Below are 21,825 nucleotides of genomic sequence, written 5' to 3'. Positions count from 1 at the left end.
AAGAAATTACATTTAAATAATTAAAAACAAAATTTCATAATCACTTTAACTTAATTGTTTTTCCTTTCTAATATAGTCTTTGAAGATTTACTCGAAGGGATCAGTCTTGCGTGCTCATTTTTGAGCTTAACCTAAAAGTATCAAGGAGAATTGATCTCATAACCTCTCCTATCAAAATGAAGAAATACTCAACCAATTAAACTAACTATTATCACTAATTTCATTATAAAATCAATTATTAAATTAATAATTAATTTAAAAATAAGATTCAACGACAAAATCGATGACTAACTTTATAAATGAACCCTAAAACGTGCTCCCAAAATGACTAACTTTACAACTGAACCCTAATTACAACTGAACCCTAAAACTTACTCCGAAAACTAATCAACAAAAGAAGAGAGCTCGGTCAGAATTGACATTCTTCCCTTTGGACCATTAAATGCCTTCTGCATAGACACACGGTCACATGTAAGGTTACGGAAAAACCGTTCACTCCTAACAATATAAAAAAGAGGTCGTGAAGAAACTAGCATGCAGTTTCTGTCAGTTAGCCCACGGTTACGGCTGCTGAAGGGCGTCGGTCTGAAACAAATTCACCAACATCGCAGTTAGCACCATCGATCAGTCCGGGCCCTTGTTTTTCTCAGATCCAACGATCAAACAGTAAACGAAATGGAAAAAGAAGCAAATTGTAAATTGGATCATAATTTTACCTGGTCAGAAGGATGAAATAAGTTAATATGCTTGGGAGAGCGCGGAGGGAATTGAGAGAGCCTGTTTCCCTTCTGGTCATATACGATGTGACCGGAGAAACTCGGGGGCTGGCATCGCTCGCCCATCAGAATTCTCTTCTGCCACAGGGAATCTCCTGCGCCTTCCTCTCCCTTAGCCCCACAGTCATATGCCTCATTTTCCTGATCGCTTTGTTCTCGCATCTCTGAAATCGACAGCTTCTTGCTGTTATTGGTAAGCGCCCGACCTGGAGACATGGGCAGGAGTTTGAAAGCTTCTGTGAGCCTAGCTCTGCGACTGCTACTTTTGTTGAGAGTTTCTGAGGGACTAGCGCTGCGAGTGCTGCTTTTGTTGTCCCTACTACGGCGGAACTGCGAGTGAAGTGCACAGGACGCCGTAACCACAGCCGCCACGGCCAATACGCATGTGATTGCCACCAGGAAACTGCCCGCACTGGCCAACCTTGTCGTTGCTCCCGCCTCTCCTGCCACGGCCAGGACTCGAACCCACCTCGCCATGGGATTCGATCCTCTCACCACAAAACACAGCACAGAAAGTCGAATATTTTCTCCAAGGAGAACTAAGAGGAAGAAGACATATTTGTTGAAGGCTCTATTAAAAACCTGTTAAATATTTGTTTAAAGCCATGCAGCGTAGTGAATGCGATAGTTAATACAGACAAATCATGTGACCACTACCTTTTATTGCAGTCGTCTGCATATGCACGCCGAGGAGAATACTCCAAAGTCCATATTGGCTGTCCATGAATGATATTTCTTAATTTATTATTTGGTTGAACATTAGAGTTGGGATGAGTTAATTTTTAATTTAGTATTTGGTTGAATATTATAATTGGGATAAGTTAATTTGGGTTAATATTTGTATGTGGGTTAATTTTCTATGATTTTTCCAAAAAGATTCGCTAATTTTTATTTTTATAAAACTTATTGGTCTAAATTTTACAATATAAAATTATTTTACCCTAAAAATTACCAATATTACTATATAGAGAGTATATATAAAATCATTATAAATTTGAATAATTTTTTTCAGGCCGAAAAAAGCTGTATTTCATTTATATCAATAATATAAACAATGACATTATATTAGTTCCTCTGGTCTTTGTGATGAAAAGCATACAAGATATCTTACCCCAAGGCACAAGCCAAACTAAAAAACATAAATGTTCCACATGTATGTGCCTAAAATAAGAACAACATAAACCAAAAACTCCCATTGGGATGAAGTTATGGGGATCCCACAACCCATAGCAGATCGAAGACATCAAAAGGAAGCAAGACCTGACATACTGCATCCAGCAACTGTATATTGTAAGCCCTCATGAAAAACCTGCGGTCACTGGAACAACAAGATTAGCCAAAGAAAACCTTCATCTTCCAGAAAGAGAAATCAGAGCTTTCTTGAAACAAAACCAGAGAAAGAAGAAGGAGCTAGAATCAAAACAAGGCTTAGAAATCAGGAGGGAGAAAGCCCTGAATGGAGATAACGTTGCCTTCAAAAAAGACCTGCAAGAACCATAAGCCTAGAGCCACCCGGAGGCCTTTTTTGGATAATTCATTAGCAGCATGGTTAAGATCCCTCTTGACGTGATGAATGGACACCCCCCTTAGATCTTTTCCATAAAAAATTAATCCCCTCAATCCAACCAGAGAGCTGCAAATTTCTTATGATGTTTTTACCACAGAGACCATCAACCAAGACCTTAGAATCACCAAAGATGGAAACATCCTGAAGATTGAGAAAAAGGCAAAAATGAAGAAGGCCCGCAAGGGCCATTGTTTCCGCCTTACTGTTTGAACTACTGCCTCCATTCCAGAACAGATGAAAATGACAGACCTGCTCAGCCCCATCAAAGAACGCTCTCGGGATGACAGACAGGTCCTGCTGAATCACACTTTTTCTTTCTGGAGAGGAAGCTTAGTTGAGCTTTGCGAGATTGATTCAAAAATAGAAGTTATGGAGGATAAAATTTCCAATTTTACGAATACAACAATAAACATTTTATAGTTTGCATGTTAAAGACTAATCAAATTGGCCAATGTTTTTAAACTTCATAATAATTTTCCATCCTTAAAATTTTCAATGCTTGAAACCAGGTTTGGAATTTTACCTTTTTTAATAGAAAAACATCACTTTGAAACCAAGTTTGGAATTTTACCCTTTTTTAATAGAAAAACATCACTTAAACCACCACATTTTTTAAAACAGATTTTGAAAGTTTTAGTTATGTCCAAGTGAAACTAGAACCACTAAATCTTTTTAAACAAATTTAGAAAGTTTTCCTTGAACTTTGTTTATAATTTTTGTTTATAATTTTTTTTTTAAGTTTTGGATAATTTTTTTAAAATTTGAATTGCAATACTATATCTCTAAGCTTATGATCTATTTACTTCTCTATCTTTATAAACCATAGAAGAATTGAACTAGATGGACCAAGTCACAACAGAAGAATTGAACTTTAAATTTCTTAATCTGCACTTCGCCATATAACTCCGATAATCAATTAAACTCCCGGTCCCAGACCAAGTTTTAGCAACTTTTGAAACAACCTAATATATATATATATATATTTTAATAAAATATAAAACTTTAATGAGTTTAAAAAATAAGTATTACGCATTAGAATGAAGTACTAGATGATTTATACTTATCAAATACAAAATTTAATGATGCTATTATTTTTTGCTTGTATTTATTTGAAAATGTATACATATTCGTCAATTTTTTTTACATTATTATAGGTTAATTTTATAGTTACATTTATTTAAAAAATCTAAAAATTACCTTCAAATAAAATTAATAATTTTATCTTAACTAAAATTTTTATTTAAATTAATAATTATAAAATCAATTTAATTGTAATAAAATAATATTATTTAATCTCTATAATTTTATAAAGATTGGCTAAAATTTTATCACATTTCCTCATCAAATATCATTAATACTATTAAATTCATAACCTGTCCCATTAATAATTTATTAATATAGTTAAATTTAAACTTTACCCTCCTACCGATTAACAAATATTGAATGAACCAATATGCATTTTTGAGTTGTAACTTTTTTTTTTCCTAAAATGATCTAAATGTGACATCAACATTAGTAGGCCTGGTTGCAACCTTATGTATTGCGTGTTTTCTTGAATTTCATCTAGGTTTTCTTTAGTAATAAAGGTTTGCCGTGCGTTGAAGTTTTGATATGACATCTTTCTGAATTTCTCAAATTTTAAAATTTCCCCGTGATTGTACCACCATTCGAATAGGACGGAAAATATTCCACTAGGAAGTGCGTCGAGGATATTCTGAAGCCATACAAATATGTACAATATGCATGTAGGTTGATTACATACAAACAAACATGTACACATATATAGATATTTATATATATGTACAAATATGCATGTCGGCAGTTGATTAAAATATATAGATATTTATATATATATTTCACATGGTCATATTATCATTTTTAAAAATATAAAAGTAATATTTTTCAAAATTTTAAAATTAAAAAATATTTATCATAATTTAAAATTTTATGAAATTTAGAAATTCTAATAATTAATATATTATTAATTAATATATCACATTATTATTGTGAAATATTTATTTAAATCATCATAATTTATATTTTAATATCTAATATTTTTTTTTTAATTAATTCATTATAATTTATATTTTAATATCTAATATTTTTTTCTAATTAACGGTTAGATTTACAAATTTAGGGTTAGTGTTTTTTTTACTTATTTATTGAAACTTGGTAGATCAATCTTTCATATATTTTTTCATGTTGAAAATGAACCATGTTGGTTAGAAACGTGAATTATAAAATATTGAATGCTATATGGATCTCGAAATTTGTTTTCAACAATATGCAAATATGTACATGTTCATTTAACTAATGGTTATATATTAGTTTATTACATGTTCGTTTAATTAATGGTTATATGTTAATGCTGTAGTCTAACGATTATGCTTTATTGGCGTGAAAGTTATGGAAATTCCAATTTCCCGCCATATTTTGAAAAATATGGCAGGGATTTTTGTAAATCCAAGTAAAAGTTGTCGAACTTCATAATTTTAGGTGCTTGATGGCTTGAATCCACCTCCATAGACAACTCCTATATTAATTTATCACATATTAAATAATTATTTCACCATTTTAATTTTATTCTAAAATTATAATTAAATTAAAAGTCGGATTAAATTTAATTCAAAATATACCTATGATGTTACTAATTTACAATCTTATCATTTTTTTATTATTACTGATGTCTAACTAATAGATGAAATGACTTTTTGGTCAAAATCCACCCATACAAATTTGACAAGATCGTGATATTTTGTTGCTAAAATACACTTTTTAATGCACAAATGGATTCAATGTTGGATTTTTTTTTGCAAATTAAACAACTTAGACTTATGACTTTTAAAAATATATACGGTTTTGAACAAATTTGATTAGAAAAAAATGCTTTGAAAACAACCATTTTCTCTATTACTTACACTACATGTTGCTAGTCAACTATATCTTCAACATTACTATATATTAATTAATTATATTGAGGTTGTGATTATTATTTTATATTTCTCTAGTCAATTAATGATATCATGAACATTACTCCATGTGTACTTAATCACATTGAGAGGTGTGATTATTATTATTTTATATTTTTCTAGTAAACCATATTATGAATATTTTCCTTGGCTGCTATTTGTGAATGTAGGTCAACTCATCATTGTTATTAAAGGAAGCTATTTGCGAATGCAGGTCGACTCATCATTGTTATTCAAGGAAAACCATGCAACCTGGAATTACCCATTGGTGGTCCATAAGGGGGCAGGCTTTCATTTTTGCCAAATGCCTTTAGGTCTTGGACCATTAACCTGTTTCCTTATGTCTAAGGAAGACAAGCTCTTAGCCAAACAGAAGAAACTTCAGGGCATGCTCGAGCCCATGCTATATTTTAATTACTTATATTGAGATGTGTGATAATTATTTTATATTTAGTTTTTTTTTGTAAGTTTAAATTTGTATTGCCTCAAAAATTCAAAATGTCAATATACATTTGTCTTTTGTCCACGATTGTCTAAATTCAAAGAAGGTAGCCTCAATTTGCCACTAGGGAAAATGGATTTGTTGATCACCTTCTGAAACAATCATACTAGTACAAAAATAATCAAATGCCAACCAATCTATCAACTAAAGAACTGAAACTAAAACTATCTTTGGAGATCATCAGAACTCAAGTGTTTCAAGAAGTCACAGGTGTAGGGTCTTTGGCACTCGAACCGGGAGGAGTTGGAGGCTTAAACTCACACTGGAGGTGGCTCTCTAAGTGAGCTAGTCGAGCATTTAGGCTTTCCAGGCATGAACGTTCAAATCTTAGTGCATGTTTGATGTCATTCAGAGCTAAAAAATATTATACTGTTCATCTTGATATTCCTTTAACACTCTACCAATAAGAGTTTTAAGTTGCCAATGAAGAGTAATTGAGTTTAAATGTTGTTTCCTTCTTCCCTTGGTGTGACTAGGGTTAGAAATCTAGTGGGAAATCTCTCCTATAATGCATGAGTATGAAAATCAATGTGTTCATTAACGGGTAGAGTCTCAAGGTGCTAGATTTCAGCTTTTAATTTTGGATGAACAAAAACATGATATATTTTTGCATCCTCACAACACTGGGCTTAGGCTCATGTTCTGACTTGGAAGCCTCGACTACCCTCTTCTTCATGGCCACCCCACCCTCCTCAGTGGTTGCACATGCGTTTTCGAGGATAGATACTCATGCTAAAAATGCCACATAAAAAGAAAGCAGTTGTAGGAAGACCAATATCATAGGAATGAAAAGCAAGAAGGGTTAAAGCCTGGAAAAATGGGGGTTAAGAACCAGGCTACCGAAAGAGATCTAAAAGTGAGAAAAGATAGAGAGAAGAATAAATGTGCCTAATTGAGGCTTCAAGACATAGAAATCAAGTCATTCTTCTTGAATACTGAGTATATGAACAACTAAAAAGATAGCCACAAATAGACCTCCAATTAGACTGTAAAAAGAATAAAGGTGGATAAACTAGGCAGCATGGGGAACGTGACCCGTAAATCACTTTACCAAGCCCAGGGGTCGAATTAAGGTAGGTAACTAAGTATGTCACAACAAGAGAAGCCAAGAACAGTGAGGTACCATTCACACCATTAGCTGTTTGAGGAATTACAACTTTTTTGAACCCTTGATGCCACTTGCTTCAAAAAGGATTTGTCACAAGGAAGCAAATTCCACAGACTTATATAATTGTTCACCTTAACTGTAATGCCATTGATGAGTTCATCCTTAAATGGCACTAGGATTAAAAGAATAGGTTGAGCATAAAATGCAAGGTAAAAATATTGCCTTAGAGTGATCAAGGGGATCCAGAAAATGGTAAAAAATTAAAGTGCTCAAATTCTCCCAAAAGTAGCGCCAAATCGTAGATCTCATCATTTTGATTCCAACAATGCTTGAATCTCCTTAATCCAACACTATATGAGCAACTTATCACATTCTGAATTTTTAGCCAAACAATAAAAAAGTCAACTTGCAGGGTTGACTGTGCAGGGTATGGATGCTGACATGGCAATACATATGTTGATGTGGCAGGGTTGACTAGGAGTATGGACTCATCAGGAAGGATCCAATCAGAGGCCGATATGTGGGCCAATCATGTGATGGAACGTAGCATATGGTTATTGGCTTACGATTGGCAGGTGGCCTAATCAGTGTATGACACGTGGCCCAACCATAAGGTGACATGTAGCACCACTAACTAGGCCAAAATTGGTTTGAATGACTAGAAAGCCTCCAGTGGAATCGAACGTGCAACCTACGGAATACCAAACAGGCACACAAGCAATGAGCCACAAGTGGTTCTTGTTAAACAATGTGGAGAAGTTATATTTATTATTGAATGGTCTGATGGTTGGGGGGAGGGTCGAGCTGGCAGGCGCACCCGACCGGCCTAATCGTTGGTTTTTTTGTATTAAATATGAATGAACCTTGAAGCATAGGGCACGCTCAACGGGCGGGACTGTGGTTATATGTCATTAAAATGGAACCGTTGGCAAAGGAATAGAGGGGGCGAGCACATGGAATTACCATCCACGCCCCTGACCATATGTCTATTAAATAAGATCAGGAGCAATTTGTTAGAAATTTACTAAAAGGATAATAAATAATTATTGAGAGGAACAAACATAAAATAACGAACAACAATTATAAACCATAAACACAAATATTTATTCGCGAAAACCCCAACTCTGGAGAAAAACCCAACCTAATGAAATTTCATTAGCCTTGGCCAAAACCTTGGCCAACCTGGCCAAGTGAGCCTTCATCGCTCACCTCCCTAGCCTAGATTACAATGAAGTCTTCCCATCCTTTATATGCTCCATTACATGAAATACCATGTGCAAAAAACCATGGGTACGCTAAACCACGTGCCCAAGGCCATTACTATTTGGCCAAATCAATTTTGACTCTTTTCCCCGAGTCAAGTTTACCTCACAATCCCCCCTTAAACCTTGACTTGGGGTTTATTTAACTAAATCTAGCCAACCTTGCCAAGTGAGTCAGCCCCACTCACTTTGGGCTTTAGCCCCCTTCAAAGTTTATATTGAGGTTTCCGTTAACCCAACATACCCCCTATCACCTAGGTCTAACCTAGACTTTACCAGTGATTATCCAGGGGTACGCATGCCTTACTAGGTCTTACAACAATATGCCCATTTACATGCAATAATTATGACTACATTATAATATATATATATATATTCCTTGTTGCTTTCTATTTCCATCCTCTCGCTTTAACGCTTTCCTCTCTGGTCCAATGCACCATGACTTGCAAAAACATGAACCAAATTATCATAAGAAAATATTTGAGCATTTCTAACAGATCCATGATTCGGTACTCAATACCATATTTTTGCTTTCTCTTAGCAAAATAATGATCACAAGACTCCTATGAATTAGGGATATTTGTATCAATTTCCACACGCACTCACATCGTATCGGTCATTGCAACTCTTCCATCTTCACCTGGGCAGATCATTACATTCAAATGCTAACCCAACCACCGACAACACCGCACAAATCCATGTATTTGTTTTCAAATACAACCATGTTTCTTCGTGTGCATGGCCATTCCTTTGTGCTTGCGGCTATCGATGTTGCACTCTCTTGGTCTACGGTTTGACTTCACCACAATAACAAACTTTTATGGATTTTAACTTTAGGCAACCCAACATCTTGTATGTTGGCTCCTTTGTTCACATGAGTCCCCGAGACCCTATGCTTGTTGGATCCTGATGGCATTATAATGTAGCTTTCCAACTTACAGTTGAAAGATAAAAAATTGTCTGCACATAACCCTACAAATTGTCAACCATTTCCGCAGCATCTCGTAGCCTGTCGACCACTCACAATTGCTGCTCGACCCACGCTAAACCTATTGGACATTACGATTATCCTACTAGATCTTGCAGCATGGATGAATCACCTATGAAACCTTCCTTAACCCATGCTTCTTCCAGATCTACGATTATATCTCTTCATCCTTGCCAAGATCTGATCGTTGGTAGTCTTCTGATCCAACGTTTGCACTACCGTTCCAGTACTCAATCCTCTTTCTTCAATACCTTAGACTGCATCTCCTCCTATGTAAGTCGCTCCACGATAACACAACTATTACTGTCAGCTTTGAGCTACCAAATTTGGAAATTATCATAGTCATAAGGCCTTCTGGGTATTCACTGATTCTCACCAGATGCCCCTCATGACCTACACCCTTAATCAAGACCGATCCCTCACAATGCTGTCGATTAAGAGCCAAAGAAGCTTCCTTGTCCACGGTGATAGTCCATATGTCATCCTTGTGGACAATTGGATCATCCAAGTCACTCCTCTTCATGTCTAGTCATTTCTCTCCAGCAAGTCAACCACTCCATTGCACGAGGGCTTCTTCCAAGGTTCCTTGGCATCCCCTTCTTAGCCTTGCGTAGATACTTTATCCACTCTACAACAATGGCTTTGAGTGCTAATGACGATATGCCTCCACCATGGGCATCATTATTCCCTCTACAATGCATCGACCAACACTGATACCAGAATCACGCCTCTCATTTATTCACACTACCTTTCCTCATCGATTGGACACATTTTCCATCCCTTCTAACCATTATTTTCCAGACCTACATCTCCATCAATGCAACAAATCATATTTCCTTCATTCACCAGGCCAAATAACCCATGGAAACAAAAGCATCCTTCTGAAGCCAAAACACAACCTTCATCTCTGGTACCAATTGTTAGGAAGTTACATCAAAGATAATAAATAATGACCAAGAGGAACAAACATAAAATAACCAACAACAATTGTAAACCATAAACGTAAATGTTTATCCGGGAAAACCCCAACTCCGGGGAAAAACCCAACCCAATGAAATTTCTTTAGCCTTGGCCAAAACCCTGCCCAACTTGACCAAGTGAGCCTTCAACACTCACCTCCATGGCCTACCTTACAATGAAGTTTTCCCAGCCTTCTACATGCTCCATCACATGCAATACCATGGGTAGAAAAATATGGGTATGCTAAACCACATTCCCAAAACTACTACTATTTGATCCAATCAATTTTGACTCTTTTTCCCTGAGTCATGTTTACCTAACACGAGTGCTACAGGTAGGGCCCATATAAAAAAAATTAATATTTAACAACGAACTAGACAATGAAACCTCAGAACCTTCAAGCTACCATTACAACGCCTAACTGTGAGGCCAAGTTTGGGGAACAAATCATCCTTTTTGTTGCAAAGTTTTTTAGTGAAATATTTTGAAGAGGTGTTTCTTGGTCATTTGGAGGCCTTTTTGAGTGTAATAAGAGCCTAGACAGGGGTTTTTGAGCATTCTAGACAACATGGGAGCATTATTTTGTAGATTGAGGCTTATATTTTGATGTAATGAGCATTTGAACATCTTAATGAAGAGGTCACCATTGGAAGCTGAACCTATGTAGGTTTTAACCCCGTACAGAAATTACCTGCATACGAATTCTAAAACATAGAAAATAAACAATGCGAGAACATAACACATAAAACACATATACACAGAGATTTTCCCCTGGATCCCAAAACCGAGACTACCAGCTTGATTTTTCATTATGTTCCTTTCAATGTTATAATACATATTTATACATGCCGAAGCATCCAATACCATGGACCGAAAACCATCACGTCCAATATCATGGACCGAAAACCATCGCGTCCAAAAAACATGTGCGAAAATCATGCACAAAACCATAGGTGGGTGCCCCCAACCTAACATAGGTTCCAAAACCAAAATTTTCTGGGGCACTGCCCCGGACCCCATAAAGTGGGGTTACGGGTACACCTCAAACCCCCTGTGACCCCCCCTCTAACCCCCCGGTTAACTACGTGGGCTAGTCGTGGAAAGAATATAACACAACCCAACATTCTCCCACTTGTTGTTTTCTTTCCGCATGGGGCCACAAGAGAGCTTAGTCATTTTTCTAGCCCTGAAATGCCCATTGTCTCTCTACACCAAGAGAACTTCTCAGAGCTCACAGATTTTGTCAATGCATCTGCAGTATTCTTCAAAGTGTCCACCTTTACCAACAACACCTTTTTGTCTTCTATCATATCCGTCACAAAGTGATACTGAACATCAATGTGCTTTGTCTTTGAATGATATGCAGGGTTCTTTGCCAAGAAAATTGCACTTTGGCTATCACAGTCTATCCTTATAACTTCCTGTACTAACCCCATACTTGAACACAATCTCTGCAACCAAACTGCTTCCTTGCTTGCATGAGTGGCTGCCATGTATTCTGCCTCTGTAGTTGATAGTGCCACTACAGATTGTTTCTTACTCATCCAACTGACTGCACCTCCAAATAGGTTAAACACATACCCACTTGTAGATCTTCTCTGATCCAGATCTCTAGCCCAGTCTGCATCAACAAAGCCACAAATATCCAACACTCTATCCAATCCTGGTCTTTCTTGGTAGCACAAACCATAATCACTAGTGCCACGCAAATACCTGAAAACCCACTTCACTGCTGTCCAATGCTCCTTTCCTGGTTTTGACATAAACTTGCTCAATGCTCCCACTGCATGTGCAATGTCTGGTCTAGTACAGACCATTGCATACATCAGGCTACCGACTGCACTTGCATATGGAACATGGGACATGTCCTCTTCCTCTTCTTGTGTCTTGGGACATTGTTCATCATATAACCTCACACCTACAGGAATAGGAACCTTCACCGGTTTACTATCCTACATATTAAACCTCTGCAGTATTGTCTCGACATACTTCCTCTGGTTTAACGAGAGCTTCCTCTTTGCTCAATCTCTTTTAATTTCCATGCCCAAAATATAGTTTGCAGCACCAAGATCTTTCATGTCGAATTTGGAGGACAATTGGGTCTTCAAATCTTGGATAATTTCTTTGTCATTTCCAACCAGCAACATATCATCCACATACAAGACCAGATAAATAACACGGTCACCAATTAATTTAAAATACACACAGTGATCTACTTTGCTTCTGGTGAAGCCAAGTCCTCGTATAAATGTATCAAATTTCTGATACCACATCCTTGGTGACTGTTTTAACCCATACATAGACTTCTTTAACTTGCATACCAGTTCTTTCTTACCCTTCACTGCAAAGCCTTCAGGTTGCTTCATGTAGATATCCTCTTCCAGATCCCCGTGAAGAAATGTTGTCTTCACATCCATCTGTTCTACCTCAAAATCAAAAGCAACAGAAACAGATAAAAGTAACCTAATAGAAGTTACCTTGACAACAGGAGAAAACATATCACCAAAATCAATTCCCGGCACCTGGGAATAACCTTTTGCTACCAACCGAGCTTTGTGTTTCTCCACCTTTCCTTCTGCATTTTTCTTCTTCTTGAACACCCATTTGCTGTCAATGCGTTTCCTTCCAGTCGACAACTCCACTAGATCCCAAGCCTCATTTTTGTGCAAAGATGCCATTTCATCAACCATGGCCTCTTTCCAGAGTTTTCCATCCTCCGAATCTACTGCTTCCTTCACAGTTCTGGGATCATCATCAGTAATAGATAAAGCAAAATTTTAATAGAAAGCAGATGGACTATACCTTTCTGGCTGCCTTCTTTCTCAAACTGATCTTCTCACACTCGGAGTTTGTGGCTCTTCATCTTTTGATTCCTCCTCTACTGTAGAGTCTGATTCTTCCTCCTTAGCTCAAACTCTATCTTCTCAGGTTCCTTTGGTTGGATTTCATGTTTAATAACATCTTTTACCTCTCTAAACACCACATCTTAGCTGTACACAACCTTCCTTGTTACAGGGTTCCAAAGCTTATAACCCTTTAAACCATCCTTATACCCAATAAAGATGCACTTTTCAGATTTACTATCCAACTTGGTTCGTTTCTCCTTTGGAACGTGTACATATGCATCACATCCAAATACCCTCAAATGTGAAAGAGAGGGTTCCTTACCAGTACATACCTCTTGTGGAGTCTTATCCTCCAACACTGATGAAGGTGACTTGTTGACCAGGTAATCCACCACCTCTGCCCAGAATTCTTGTCCTAACTCGGCACCATTGAGCATGCTTCTTGCCCTTTCCATCAACATCTTATTCGTTCTTTCTACAACTCATTTTTGCTGAGGTGTATATGGAGTAGTATTCTGTCGTGCTATACCACACTTCTTACAGAATTCGTCAAATTCCTTGCTACAAAACTCTCCACCATTATCTGTCCTCAACACCTTTATCTTCTTCTCTGTCTAGTTTTCCACTAGAGCCTTAAATTCTTTAAACCTGTCAAAGACTTCAGATTTCTTCTTAAGGAAATATATCCATGTATTCCTTGAGAAGTCATCTATAAATGATACATAGTACATAGACTTACCCAGTGATGGAACCTTCACAGGTCCAAGCACATCACTATGCACAAGTTCTAATATCTGTTTCGCCCTGTTACTCCCAGAGGGGAAACTCACCCAATTTTGCTTCCCATATACACAATTTTCACAGAAATCAAAATCCAGAGAGATATTACTCATACCTTCTACCATACCTTTACCATGAAGTATTCGAAGGCCCTTCTATCCAATATGTCTAAGCCTTTGATGCCACAACATAGACTTCTCTCCAGAGACCACTAGATTTTCTGCTCCACTTCAGGAACCACAGAACTGTTGCACCCATCAATAACAGTGCTACCTTGCAGCTTGTACAAAGTTCCAATTCGAACTCCCCACATCAATACCAGTGCTCCCCGAACCATTTTGCAGGTATCATTCTCGAACACTGTTTTTACACTTGCATCATCCAACTTGCTTACAGAAATCAGATTTCTGGCCAATGTAGGAATATGCAGAACACCCGGAATTGTTCTAACCCTTCCACCTTGCAACTTCAACTTTACTTTTCCGTGACCAATGATTCTAGCCTTCCTATCATCCCCTAAGAAGACATCACCACCATCGTATTTCTCATACTCGCAGAACCACTCTCTATGGGGAGTGAAGTGAAAGGATGCACCTGAGTCAATCAACCATGCCTCATGATCTACATGTGTACTTGAAGAAGCCAAGTACACATCCCAACCTTAATCTGAGGTGGTTTTCACCTCTGCAGAAGGAGCATCATCAGATCCCTTTCCTTTATCAGGAGCTTTAGATTTGTTTAGATAATCTTCGGCAAAATCACATAATCAATCTTTTGTCGACGCGTTTCGAACCAACCAGTGTCGTTCATCGCCAGGACAAGTTGAAGAACCAATCTGGCTAAGCTTGCTTAAATAGAGTGTGCAGAGATTCCAACGGCTATAATGCCAACGGCTAATTTTGACCAAAGGTCTTAGTCAAACCACTAATTATATTATTAATAATCTTAGAAACCGCTAAAACATATAATTTATTATTATTATTAGCTTATATACTAAGAGAGTTCCTTTGTTAATTTTGAGTATGAATAATATAATATTTATATAATCCATTCTTAAATATAATGGTATGTATAATCGTTATAATTGAAAAATGACCTGTATATCAAATAATAAATAAGAAATAATAATTTGATATAATTATATGATATACCTATAATAGTGAGTGAGTTTGAGTTAGTTATATTTTTTGGATATTCTATTATGGTATTTACCTAATGTAACTAAATAATAAAGATTTAACAAGAATGCGAATTTAAAAATATTGGAATTATAAATTATATAGATTATTTAATAAACATAAATTACTATTTTATTTTCGAATGGGCCATTTTTGATATAATTAATTAAAATAATATATTTTAGGGTTTACCTTTGGACCTTAGCTTTAAACAATTAATATTAATTTAATACACTATTTACCTATATTCTATTATTAATAAACATATACTTTAATTATGTATTTTCCTAATGTAACTAAATAATAAAGATTTAATAAGAATACTAAATTAATAATATTAGAATTATAAACTATATAGATGATTTAATTATTATTTTTATTTTCGAATGGGCCATTTTGATATAATTAATTAAAATAATATATTGAAGTTTACCTTTTTATTATTAAATCAATACACAACTTACCGAATGTAACAAAATTTCTTAAGGTAATAATAATTTAATACTGAATAACATTGGAATGATATTATTTAATTAAATATGAACGATTATACATACCATTATATTTAAGAATGGATTATATAAATATTATATTATTCATACTCAAAATTAACAAAGGAACTCTCTTAGTATATAAGCTAATAATAATAATAAATTATATGTTTTAGCGGTTTCTAAGATTATTAATAATATAATTAGTGGTTTGACTAAGACCTTTGGTCAAAATTAGCCGTTGGAATCTCTGCACACTCTATTTAAGCAAGCTTAGCCAGATTGGTTCTTCAACTTGTCCTGACGATGAACCACACTGGTTGGTTCGAAATGCGTCGACAAAAGATTGATTATGTGATTTTGCCGAAGATTATCTAAACAATGTTATGGATCACAGAAGTCTAAATTCCTTAATAATTTCCCTGCACGGAGAAGATTTAGATTTACAGTCCCTTTTGTAGTGCCCTTCCTTTCCACATTTCCAGCACACCACCTTTACAGGTTTTCCCGGGGATTTAGATCTCCATCTAGATTTAGATCTCCCACTCGATGACTTATTTTTGTTTCTGTTCTGGGACCGTCCTCGTACAGACAAGGCATCACCATTCTATCTCTCCATATTTTTCCATCTCATCTCCTCCGTTAGCAAGGTTGAGACTATTTCATCAAACTACAAGGTAGTTGCATTGCTACCTATTGCAATAACCAAACTATCCCACGAATCTGGTAGAGAACACAACACAAAGATGCACTTATCTTCATATGAAATTTTAATATCAGTAGATGCTAACTGACTTACCACAATATTAAATGCATTCAGATGCTTTGTCACCGAGTCTCCATCTTTCATCCTCAGGTTATAAATCTTTTTCTGTAGGAACAATTTATTCACTAGAGACTTAGATTGGTACAAAGTCCCTAACTTGTCCCACAAAGCCTTCGCCGTAGCTTCCCCTGATACATTCAGCAATACTGAATCTGAAACACACAATCATATTGTGCTCTTTGCCTTCCGATCCAACTTCTTCCATTCCTCATCGGACACTCCCATTGGTTTAGTACCCAGATCTACCGTGATCCACTGATCTTTATCCACCAACAGATCCTCCATCTTGAGTTTCCACAACTCAAAACTCTGACCATTAAATTTCTCGATCTCTATCTTTCCACTGCTCACCATCTTCTTTCACCACTAGAATCGATCTCGCAGATCTCCCACTGAACAGGTTCTACCACAGGCCCGAGCGAAACCCCTCAACAACAAAGGCATCCCCTTGAAGCCAAAATAGTTCTAATACCAAATGTAGGTTTTAACCCCGTACAGAAATTACCTGCATACGAATTCTAAAACACAGAAAATAAACAATGCGAGAGCATAACACATAAAACACATATACACAGAGATTTTCCCGTGGATCCCAAAACCGGGACTACCGGCTTGATTTTTCATTATGTTCCTTTCAATGTTATAATATATATTTATACATGCTGAAGCATCCAATACCATGGACCAAAAACCATCGCGTCCAATACCATGGAATGAAAACCATCACGTCCAATACCATGGACGGAAAACCATCCCGTCCAAAAAGCATGTGAGAAAATCATGCACAAAACTATATGTGGGTCCACCCAACCTAACATAGGTTCCAAAACCAAAATTTTCAGGGGCGCTGCCCCGGACCCCATAAAGTGGGGTTATGGGTACACCTCAAACCGCTTGTGACCCCCCCTCTAACCCCCAGGTTAACTACGTGGGCTAGTCGTCGAAAGAATATAACACAACCCAACAACCTAGAGACGTAGCCCAAGATGGGTGAACTTCGTTGTCAATTTGCACTTGTCTTATGCTCCAGTTTTATACTTTTTTTACTGTAAAATTTTTGCAAATTAACTCATGTTTGTGTACGTTCACAATTTCAATCCATTTCCTATAAGGAAATAAATAAACCTACAAATTGATCAATAAAACCTTCACTTTTATTTTTTGATCAGTTTGGTATAAGAGCCTGGTTTTTGTGAAGGTCTGACAAAATTTTCAAGGTTTTTGAATGCTTACAAGGTCTAGATTGAGAAGAGGAGAAGGTGCACTCTATGAACCCAACCCTCAAATTGGCTCAAGAAGACCACATACTCCAAAAGTCATAGCACATGAAGAAGGACAAGGATAAGAATTGATGTCTGAGGATGAAATAGATTTCAAAAAAGATTTCTGTGATATGACTGGAATGGTGAAAGTGTTGTATAATTAAAGAACAACACGATTGCAAGGAGGAAGTTCTAATCAGTTGAAAGGCAATGGTCGTGAGGGGAGCAAGCCTCCACCACCTCCTCCTCCTTCACCTCCTTCCTCGCCTTCTTCTTCACATAGACCAACTCCTCCTACATCTCCAAGAGGACATGTTAAGTCTCCTTTGCTTAAGCTTGATGTCAAGTTTGAATTGCCAATGTATGATGGAGAATTAAATGCTGAAAAGTTGGATAATTGGGTTCATCAAATTGAAGTTTATTGCAGGATTCAAAAGATTGATGATAATGTCACAAAGATCCAACTTACTTCTCTTCGTTTGGGAGGTGCACCTCTTATCTGGCGGGAGGCCAGAACTCAAGAAGATTTACAAAAAAAGTGGTAAAATTATCTCTTCTTGGAATGATTTTATATCTGCATTAAGGAAGTAATTTTATCCATTAGCTTACATGCAAAAACTAATATTGGATTGGAAATTTTTTATACAAGCTAAAGGTTAGAGTGTCCAGAGTCACACTCAAGAATTTAGAAAAACAACATTAATCTTGGGTGTTGATTTGAATTCACAAGATACTCTTCTTAAATATATAGGCAGATTTAATAGTTATTTGAGACATACTATACTTATGTTTAATACCAAAAATCTAGATGAAGTGTGTTCAGGCTACTCATTTAGAATCAAGAGGAAAGAATGCTCCTCAAGAGTCCAACAAGAAACCCTTTAAATCTGGAGACAAAGGAAAGGGGAAACCTAAAGGAAAAGACAAGAAGAGTGCTACAATAAAGAAAGATGGAGAGAAACTTACTTTCAAACATTGTTCAAAAGATGGTCATGATGAAGACCATTGTTGGAAATTACATCCAAAATTGAGACCAAAGAAGTTTAATAACAAGGGGAAACAAAAGGTTGCTACTACAACTCAACAAGATCTAGGATCTGATTCAGGTGATGAAACTAAAATCACAACCATGGGAATGAAAGGTATAGCTTCTAACGTAAGTACTAGTTCTTCTAGAAAGTCTGTTGAATCTCAAAATGATAAAGAAAGAAGTGAGTTTTTTCATATCAGGGTTATAACAAAGCATACAAAGGTTGATACACTATTTGATAGTGGATCTCAAGTCAATCTTATTTTTGAAGAAATTGTCAAGAAAATTAATTTAGAGACTACACCTCATACAAAACCTTACGCTTTGGGTTGGGTATGTGATGATGCTAAATTGCAAGTGACAAGAAAATGTAAACTCAAATTTGCCATCACTGTTAATTTTATAGATGAGGTTGAGCTTGATGTCGTACATTTGTGGGATTGTCTTATGGAGTCCATATTTATATGACCTAAAAGCCATATTCTATCGTCATGAGAACAAGTATCATCTTTTCAAAGCTGCAGTTGAGTATATTGTTAAAAAACGTCACAAGAAGATGAAATTATCTCTTGTTAGTGCAGGACAAATGAAAAGGCTTGTGAATGCGAGTAAGAATTTTGTTTTGTTGATGATAAAAGCTAAAGATACTACAAAATCTGAATCTTTCTCAGGATGTGATTCTAAAATTAAGCATAAATTAGTTGAATTTGTTAATACTTATGACAATATGTTTCAGGAACCTAAAGGGTTACCTACACAAAGAGGAATCCAACATGAGATTCAATTGCAACATGATGCACCACTTCCAAATACTAGCATGTACATAATGTCAGTCTTGGAGAATGCATAGATCGAAAGACAAATCCAAGAGTTTGTTGACAAAGGTGTTATTAGACCTAGTGCATCTCCTTGTGGGTATCTTATTGTTTTGGTTCCAAAGAAAGATGGTACATGGCACATGTGCGTGTATTTTTGAGCTTTGAATAAGATTACAATAAAGAATTGATATCCTCTTCCTCACATTCATGATTTGCTATATCATTTAAAGGATGTTGTTTTTTACTAAGTTAGACTTGAGAAGAAATTATCATCAGATAAATATTGTTGAAGATGATATTTGGAAAACTTCTATTAAGACAAAAACAAGGATTGTTTGAGTGGTTAGTTATGTCGTTCGGGATTTGTAATGTACCCGCGACATTCATGAGAGTTATGCATGATGTATTGTGACCATTCCTTTATGATTTTGTCATAGGCTACTTAGATGGTATTATGATTTTTTTTAAGACTTGTGAAAACCATGTCAATCATGTAAATCAAGTTCTAGATGTCTTGAAAAAAGAAAAGTTGTATTTGAAGATGTCTAATTGTGAATTTGGGAAAACCTCTTTGGTTTACTTAGGTCATATTGTAGGAGGTGGTAAATTGAAAATTGATCCCTCCAAAGTTGAAGTCATTGTAAATTTCCCTAAACCCAATAATGTAATGAAATTTAAGAGCTTTTTGGGAGCAACCTAATATTGGAGAAAGATTATCGCTAACTTCTCATCTATTGTAGCACCATTACATGCTTTGAAAAGCGTAAATAATGTATTTCAGTGGGGAGGCAAGCAACAAAAGGCCTTCAACACTTTGAAAGATAAAATCAGCAAAACACTAGTTCTAGCACTTCCATATCTCAAGCAACCATTTGAAATTCAAACCAATGAAAGCGAATATACTATGGGGGGGAGTGTTGATGCAACATGATAAGCTAATATGCTATCATTTTGAGACCTTTTCCAATGCAATAATTAACTATCCAACTTATGATAAAGAGTTGTATGCTTTGGTACAAAGTATGAAGAAATGGAAGCATTATTTGATGGGTAAAGAAACAATTATTCATACTGACCATCAACCTTTGCAATATCTTCAATCACAAACCAAGCTACAACAAGCTAGACATTTCATATGGATGGGATTTCTGTAGCAATTTCATTTGTTCATCAGGTATAAGAAAGATATTTACAATAAAGTTGAAGATATGTTGTCAAGGCCTATTGTTAATGCATTTGCCATTCTTTAGCATAACTCAATCATGCATTAAAGTTATATTGAATATTATGTTGAAGATGAAGATTTTAAATATTTTTATGCAACTTTGAGTCAAGGCAATCATGTTGAAGAATTGGATAATCATGTTCATAACAAGTTGTTGTATCATCTTGGAAATTTTTGTATCCCAAAGGGTGAAAGCGTTAATGGCATAAGGGAAGCCCATACTTCTCTTATTGCTAGTCACTTTGGTGTAGGAAAAATAGTTGCTCAACTACAGAGGTATTCTTATTGGCCTCATATGAATGAAACTGTATCAAGATACGTAAAAGGATTTTTTATGTGCATTACTAGTAAGCCAAGTAATAGGAAATTGGGTTTTTACACTCCACTTCCTATCCCTTCTCATCCTTGGGAAAATGTTTTTATGGATTTTTAGGGGGGCTACCTATGTCTAGAAAAGGTCATGATTATTTGTATGTTGTAGTGGATCGTTTCAGCAAAATGTCTATGTTGATGCCTTGTAAAAAATAGGTCGCAGCTGAACAAAATGCACAAATGTTCTTCCAGAATGTATGGTTTCACTTTGGGTTACCCACTTTTATTGTTTATGATCAATATTCTTGATTTATTAGGAAGTTTTGGTCAAGTTTATGGGAACTTGTGGACAACAAAGTTGAAAAAGAGCACAATGTTTCATCCTCAAACAGACAGTCAAACAGAGGTAGTGAACATAATAGTACTACATCTCCTTCGTGTTTATTGTGGTAAACATCCCAAACTTTGGAATGAGCATTTTCATTACATCCAACATCCCTATAATCATGCCAAACATTCATCTACACAATTATCTCCATTTGAATCTTGTTTGGGTTATTTGCCAAAGTCTCCTTTGGATTTTATCTCTGGTAAAGATACTGTAGTGGATGGACATAGTGATGTGGACAAAGCCAAGCATTTCATTGAACAAATCTAATTATTGCAACAAAGGGTACAAGAACAACTGGAGAAAAACCAAGACAAGTACAAAGCAAGACATGATAAGCATCAAGTTGATCATGATTTTCAAGTCGAAGATCAAGTTAGGTTGTACATCAACAAGAAAAGATTGCAAGGTGAAGGTAAAAATCTCAAACCAATAAGATATGGTCCTTTCAAAATCTTGGAGAATACTGATAATAATGCTTTCCGATTAGATTTTCCACCTTACGTGCAAATTTATTATGTTGTGAATGTGGATAAC

At 35.9% G+C, this 21,825-nt stretch overlaps 1 protein-coding gene across 1 annotated transcript; it reads right to left on the bottom strand.

Moving 5' to 3' along the window:
- Positions 1 to 279: 279 nt before the first annotated feature.
- On the bottom strand, positions 280 to 1,350 carry LOC149174752 (uncharacterized). Its single transcript, XM_089422681.1, has 2 exons — positions 717 to 1,350; positions 280 to 585 (listed from the first exon to the last, which is right to left on the bottom strand). The coding sequence occupies exons 1-2, from the start codon at positions 1,251 to 1,253 to the stop codon at positions 562 to 564; spliced, it is 561 nt and encodes a 186-aa protein (XP_089278807.1). The 5' UTR covers positions 1,254 to 1,350; the 3' UTR covers positions 280 to 561.
- Positions 1,351 to 21,825: the final 20,475 nt, after the last annotated feature.

This window comes from Pinus tabuliformis, chromosome 4_1 (assembly GCF_031772625.1).
Source record: "Pinus tabuliformis cultivar Carrire ecotype Pingquan chromosome 4_1, CPIR1, whole genome shotgun sequence".
NCBI classification, from domain to species: domain Eukaryota; kingdom Viridiplantae; phylum Streptophyta; class Pinopsida; order Pinales; family Pinaceae; genus Pinus; species Pinus tabuliformis.
This window is presented reverse-complemented; position numbering and strand designations above follow the sequence as displayed.

Coding starts and splice junctions, on each gene's coding strand:
- LOC149174752 (XM_089422681.1), bottom strand. CDS start 1,253: ATGGCGAGGTGGGTTCGAGTCCTGGCCGTGGCAGGAGAGGCGGGAGCA. Junction 586..716: donor TATTTCATCCTTCTGACCAG/GTAAAATTATGA, acceptor AATTTGTTTCAG/ACCGACGCCCTTCAGCAGCC.